This window comes from Lutjanus erythropterus, chromosome 13 (assembly GCF_056507025.1).
Source record: "Lutjanus erythropterus isolate fLutEry1 chromosome 13, fLutEry1.hap2, whole genome shotgun sequence".
Classification (NCBI taxonomy): domain Eukaryota; kingdom Metazoa; phylum Chordata; class Actinopteri; order Lutjaniformes; family Lutjanidae; genus Lutjanus; species Lutjanus erythropterus.
The window spans coordinates 39,247,917-39,255,169 of record NC_139329.1 but is presented as its reverse complement, the minus strand read 5'-3'; the positions used below and the strand labels follow the sequence as shown (position 1 = coordinate 39,255,169).

Below are 7,253 nucleotides of genomic sequence, written 5' to 3'. Positions count from 1 at the left end.
TATGAACTTTCCCTTTAAAACCCTGAGAGAACTCTGCAGCAAACTGAAGCTAAAGATCACAGTTTTAGAGAAAAGTTTCTCGTTTTACTTTTAGATTTTACATCAGTTCAGCCGCTACAGAGAAATGTTTTGTTCCACATTTATTCAACAAAATCATGATGATGATTTCTGTTTTTTCAGAGAGAAGTTGGCCGAGGCTCATGGGTATTGTAGTATTTAGAGGTGTGACAACTGAAAGAAAAGCACTTCAAACTGATTTTAATCTGGTCATTAATGAACGTCCCTGACCGTTGTTACTGTCATTTCTACATCAACATATATTATCTTGACACGTTTATACACATGAAATACTTTATAAATAAAAAATAAATGCATTATGCTGAGTTAACAGGCCGTCTCAATCTTTTTATTTCCTCTCATCAAGAAAACAAACTGAAAAAAAAGTTGAGAAAACTCAAACTTTCAAGGCAACTTACTTCAACCATTTTACTCAAGTTTTGAAATTAAATTTTTGGGGGTTTCTAAAACTCAAAGATTCAAGTTTTGTATAAAGACGAAAAGTAAATTATCTCAGCAAAACTTTATCTGATGAAACTTTTTTAAAACTTTAGAGTTGAGTGAGTTGGGCTCAAAACTCAAAAATCTATTGAAGTAAGTTAGTTCGGTTCATTTGGATGAAATTAACAGGCTCTTATTATTTTTTTTAAAACAATCAGCACTTTTTAAATGCTTTATAAAAGATGCACTGCAGATATAAATCTTAAATTCTGCAGATTTTTTTTCCAGTCTTTTATTTTTTAGGGGATCCAAATAAAATCTCCTTTGACCAATGGACCACAAAGACAGAACATGTCCTCCTGTACCTGCCAGCAGCTGAGAAGAAGTCAGCAGCGTCACCGCAGCTTGAGGCGGCGGCAGCGCAGGAGGCTGCAGAAGGTTTTCCTGAACGTGACGTTACACAGGGCGTAACAGCCGGGGTTGATGGCACTGTTGATGTAACAGAGCCAGTATCCTGTGGTCCACAGGACGCCAGGGACGCACACGTGACAGAAGGCAGCGATGACGGCCAGGACGTTGTAGGGTGTCCAGGTGAGGATGAAGGCCAGGAGGATGGCCAGGATGGTCTTGGTGACCCTCCTCTCCCTCGCCATCACTCGACGCCTCCGTCTCTCCTGAGACTTGAAGCTGGGACAGGCGGAGAAAGCTGCCAACGCCGTCTTGTGGAGGTCGGCGTTGGACGAAGAGTCGTTTTCGATCTTGTTTAATTCTTCGTCTCTGGGGTGGCGGGCAGCAGCCCGAGGATGACACTGCAGAGGGGACAGACAGACGTCAGACGGACTTCTGGACCCTTTCTGGTTCCCTCTGGGCTTCGTAGAGCTGGACTCTGATTGGTTCACAGACAGGTCTGAGTCCAGGTCGCTAGTCACCCAGCTGCGTCGTTTCAAGAGGAAGTCTTTTATGGATGGACTGGACGTTCTGAGCGTGCCTCGTCCTGACTGGAGCGCGTTCAGTCGACTGTGGCTGGCGGCGGACAGGCGGCTGTACAGGCTGACCATGACGAGCGCCGGAAGGTAAAAAGAAGGAAGCGTCGTCGCCAGAGTGACAGCAGGGCTGACGAGGAGCTGTGTGTAACACTCCCCGTCAGGGACGACACGTTTGCCCCCGGCCGTCTGCCAGCAGAGGATGGCGGGGGTCCAGAGGATGAAGGACAGCAGCCAGGCGGCGCCGATCATCAGACCGGCCATCCTGCTGGTCCTCCGCACCGGGTAACTGAGTGGCCGCGTCATACAGAGGTACCGATCCAAACTGATGATCAGCAGATTCATGACGGAGGCGCTGCTCACCACGTGGTCCACAACAAGCCACATGTCGCAGACAGTGGCCCCCAGGGGCCAGCGGCCCTGCAGCAGGTAGAGCGTGTACAGGTTCATGGACAGCAGGCCGATGATCAGGTCGGCCACTGCCAGGCTCAGCACGAAGTAGTTATTGATGGTCCGCAGGTGACGGTTCACCTTGATGGACAGGATCACCAGCGTGTTGCCCAGGACGGTGACCACGCTGAGGGACGTGGTTACCATGACGATGAGGATCAGCTGAGCCGTGCTGTACGGACATGCTGCTCGGATGGGAGGCTGACAGGAGGCATTAACGCAGGGGCGGAGCCAAACAGAGGTGTTGAGGTTAGACTCAGGTCCTCGTCCCATGTTTCCTGAAACACACACACACACACACACACACACACACACACACACACACACACACACACACACAGAAAAAAAAATACGTAGTTGTTGCAGAGCTTTGGATCTTTGGAGGCGTCAGCTGTAGAGTCTGATTTCTCTCACATATAATAGAACTAGAGGACACTCAGCCTGTGGTGCTCGAAACAACAACAACAACAACAACAACAACAACAACAACAACAACAACAAAAAACAAAACTCAACTGCAGCAACTCTTTCCACAAATCATCTCTTCGACTCTTTCCAGTAGATAGAAAGTAGTTCCGGTAGATTCTACTGCAGAAATAAAGTAATCTGTACACGAAACAGCTGATAATTGGAGAATAAAAGGACCTGAATGGTTGAAAAGGTGTGAATGAGGCCTGTAGACAGTCTTTCCCTCCACCTGGCTTGAACTGGTGTCGTACTTCTATTCAGCCACTAGATGGAGACAGAGATGGCGACCAGCTGAGGACACGCCTCCAGCTCTCTCTACACACAGGGCTAATGCAAACCATCACAGAAATTATGGATTATTGATCAGGAGTGTTTGATCCTTGAATCAGCTGTTGAGAATTATCATGAAGAACTCGTAACCGTTCTTACATGTGGCAGAACATCTGTTCTTTAAGATTCACTTGGTCAGAACTTGTTTGGATGTTTTTGTCAGCTGGTCAGTCGGTTTGATCGTCTGCTTCAAAAACGTCTCTTTTTTTGTGAGTTAGCACTAAATTTGAGGAGCAGAGCTGCTCTGTGGAGGTTCAGCTCCACACTGACAGCTGATGACGGGATGAATGATGTTTTGACTGACAGCCAATCAGAAAGGTGGGCGTGGCAAATAAGATTTCATTCATATGTTTTTTAACACAACAAAGTTTGACACCTGTTTCCAAAGTCAAATTCAGACACTTTCAAGTTGCATTTTCAGTCTTTTCCAGCTGCTTACAGCTGTGATTAATGACATATTTATTTACAAAATGATTATTTCACCTCTTCATCAGATTAAATCAGATGTTATTCTGCTTTTATCAAACTAAACTGTTTTGTGATAAAATTCTAAAATGGAGACAAATTAAAGGAAAACGACAAAGTTTCAAGTTTCTAGATGTGTCTGTAAGTAGACTTGACTTCCTGTTAGAGTTTAGAGTTTTGTGCATTTTCTTTAACCAAGAATTGAAAATGTTAACAACTGAGTAATTGATTAATAATTAATAAAATATAAATTAAAAAATTAAATATCTTATTTCTTATTTCTTATTTTAATTTTAAGTTTCTTTATCTAACGAACGGCTCCAACAGACACGAGGTGCAATTAATGCCATTTCTAGACTATTGATTAATTATCAATTAATACATGTTTAAGTGGTTAAATTCTTATTTGACAGTTAAGTGTTTAATGATTAATCATTAACTTCCTGAACAGTCTGGCTCAGGAAATATCTGACTTATTTTTATTTCCTTATCTAAAAAGTTAATTAACTAATTCAGTCAGGCAGCAGTTTATTATGAAAGTAATGTGATTACAGTTTCAAACACTTTTCAAACCTTGAAAACATTAAAATTCAAGTGTTTTCAAGGATTTCCAGCAGCTGTATGAACGCTGCAGTTTATACAAAAGTCTGTAAACAAAACTGTTTAAAAAGAGACATTTATCTGTCTTCAATTAAAAACAGGAGGTTTGTTAGTCAGAACTCTGAATCTCTCAACTCATCTTTTCTTAGATACAAGCAGAGAAGAACTATTGATCCTGTTCATTATACAGGAGAGAATCAGATCAATCTACAGCTGATCTGAATCTCCAAAACTCTGCAGCTCACATCAAAACTATCTGGATGAACAAACAGAACTACAGGACAGAGAAAAATGTGTACTTTTGATATTTTATACCTTATTTTACAGTGAAATCATGTTTGAAATGTGAGAATATAAACATGATGCAGCAGGTTTAATTAATCTGTGAATCCCTCAGTCGTTCTGTTGAATTTTATGACACACTGAATTATTTCACCACAGTCACAAATACACTGTTATTATTTAGATATTTATGTTTTAACTTGCTGTCATTCTGATCACTCGGATGTTGCAAACAATTATTAACAATATTTGAATTCATTTTCACTCAGACTCTTTCTCTGCTGTCATTATCTGTGTTACATCGACCACAAGGAGAAATAAAAAAGCTCCTGTTTGGAAAAAAAAGAACCAAACTAATTGAAATGGGTCAAATTTACCAAAAATCATGAACAATTCGAAATGAAAAATAATAATAGTAAAATCAAAATGAACCTTGATAAATGCCTGACATATCAAATATGATATAAACTTAATATCATACAGAAAAAAAAGTGGATTTCCAAATAAAAAAGGTCAAATTAAAAACCTCCTCATGAATTAACCTTCTGAAGCGTCTGAAGCGTCAGTGAGGAGCCTGAAGTGAAACTGAGATATGAAGCAGGAGACTCACCTGCTCTGCTGCGTCTCCTCCGTCACTCAGCAGCAGCAGCAGCAGCAGCACTTTATATTCAGAAATATCCATCATTCATCCTCATGAACAGAGTCGACGCTCCGCCCACGTGTCTCCCTGTCAGACGTCACCTGCTGCTTCACCTCTGAGAGACAGTCTGAGCTTCTACTGTCCGTCTGTCTGCACACGAGAGACACTGAGTCTGATCACAGGTGGACGAAGAAGAGCTGAAACAATCACTGTCACTGTCATTTAATTCATCACCAGCTATTCTGATAATCAATCAATTGTTCTGATAACCTTAAATTATGTTGCACCAAACGTTAAACTTTCTTTACTTTAAACTTTTAAATGTCCATTTTTAACTCTTCAAAATTGCAACAAAAAAATTCCCAGGTTTATGTTAATCGTCTTTCCTGTAACAGTCACTTTCATCATCAATTAATCTGTTGATCATTTTCTCCATTAATCGATCAGTTGTTTGATCCATAAAATGACTCAAAAACATTGAATTAATCCTGTCAGAATCTATTCAACTGAAAAACTGTAAGAAAGCATCTCTGCATGGATTAAACTCTTGTCTGTTTACATCAGTAAACTTTGATTTACTTAAACTGGGATTAATTTTTAATCATGCAACAGAGTTTATCTTATCACTTTATCAATCACTGTGAGTCATTTTTTAAAACTAAAAAATATCTAATTCTCTGATTTCAGCTTCTTAAATGTGAACATTCTCTGACAGTAAACTGAATATTTTTGAGGGAATCATTTTTTATGACATTTTAGGGACCAAACAATTGATTGATTAAAGTGACCTGATCAACAGATTAACTGATAATGAAAATGATGTTACAGGAAAGATGATTAATGTAAACCTGGACGCTTTTTTTATTTTCAATTTTATCGACGATGATCTTTAATCAAATCCAGTAAATCCAGATTTAGAATAAAGCAGAGCTCTGTTGCACAATTAAAAACTATAGTTTTTAATGATGATGATGATGATGATGATGATAATAATAATAATAATAATAAACTTGGAAAGAGAATTTAATCCATGTAGAGATGCTTTCTTACCCAAATTAAATAAATAAATGAATGAATAAATAAATAAATAAATAAATAAATAAATGAATTCTGCTGCTGTCTGGACGTCCTCAGAATAAAATAAACTCTGGTCTGTTTTGTGTATCCTGGATATTCTCTGATATTATTATCTCATATCATGTAAAATGCACTTCTTTATAGTTTTTCCAGTGAAAATATGTGTCCTGTGTTCAGATTTGCCTCTCCATGTGACGTCAGAAGGGAGGAAGCCACACCTCCGGACAGGTGACCGTCCTCGTGCTCGGTGTCAGTCCACCTCGCAGTCGCCATCTTGTCCTCACTAACGCTGCTTCGGTAAAGGAACATGTGGAAGGAACCGACTGTTCTGCTGTTTGCCGCAGGAACAAACACACAGATCTTCATCTGCCGCCATCATCTGACCCGGAAAAGACCCGGAGGATTAATGTTATTATTGATGGAAATGTCCTCACAACACTGGTAAAGTGAAGTGTGTGTGTGTTACAGACTGGTTCTTCCATGAGGACAAAAACAACAAATCAGGATTCAGTTCGTCACTGAAGCTCAGGTTTGGATCAGTACCGACTGTCTGTGACCAGCAGCGGTAAGTTTGATCATGTTTATGTCTTTACTGTGTATTTATCGGTTGACCCTGGTGTTAGCATCACGGCTAACGTGATTAGCATCTACTGTGTGCTCAAACCCTGGAGTAAAATACTGAGGAAGAGTCCAGAGGATTGATGATGAAGCGGCAGTAAGTTGGTGTTGTGTCCAGTTTGGTATCCCTGATAAGAAGTGTGTCCCTGTCCACGGGAGCGCGCCTGCACTCAGTAATGGCGGAGCTTCTGTCACTAAAGTTAATGAAATATATGAACATCTAGTTCCAAACATTCTGTGATTCAACCTGCTGCACGATTATTGATCATTTTAAAACATTTATTCACTTCATCTAAACTACAGGACTTCACTCTAAATATACATCAGAGCAGAGCTGCCTGCTCTCACGCATTGAACGAGACTCACGCATTTGATTGGCTTCACGCGCGGAAATGCACATCAAGAGCAAGGTGTTAAACTTACGGCCTGCAGGCCAAAACCGGCCCCCCTGAGGGTCCCATCCGGGCCGCGGGATGACTTTACAAACTGCGAAAATTACAGGGAAGACATTAATTTTAGGGTTGAAACAATTCATAGAGTAATCTGATTACTAAAATCTGTTTAAATCCGAACAACTGTACATGGTGGTTATTAAAGACCAGAGTATTGATGAGCGCCGATATTTAAATTTTGATGTAATTGATTATCACACGGCTGCAGCGTCTCTCCTCTCTGTCAGTGCAGCTCCTCAGTACAGACACACAGAGGAGGTCAGTGATTCTCTGTCTGTATCTGATCTGTTGACTTTCTTCATCAGCAGGATGTTTTTCCTTCATATTGATCCTCCTGTGATTCAGTTTTCACAGCAGCGGAGAAGCTGCGCGTGGAGGAGACTGATGTTA

General features: G+C 40.6%; 1 protein-coding gene across 1 annotated transcript; it reads right to left on the bottom strand.

Moving 5' to 3' along the window:
• Positions 1-49: 49 nt before the first annotated feature.
• LOC146317128 (muscarinic acetylcholine receptor M4-like) lies at positions 50-2,252 on the bottom strand. Its single transcript, XM_084733674.1, has one exon. It carries the CDS (start codon positions 2,202-2,204, stop codon positions 894-896), a length of 1,311 nt encoding a protein of 436 aa, XP_084589800.1. The 5' UTR covers positions 2,205-2,252; the 3' UTR covers positions 50-893.
• Positions 2,253-7,253: the final 5,001 nt, after the last annotated feature.

Coding starts and splice junctions, on each gene's coding strand:
- LOC146317128 (XM_084733674.1), bottom strand. CDS start 2,204: ATGGGACGAGGACCTGAGTCTAACCTCAACACCTCTGTTTGGCTCCGC.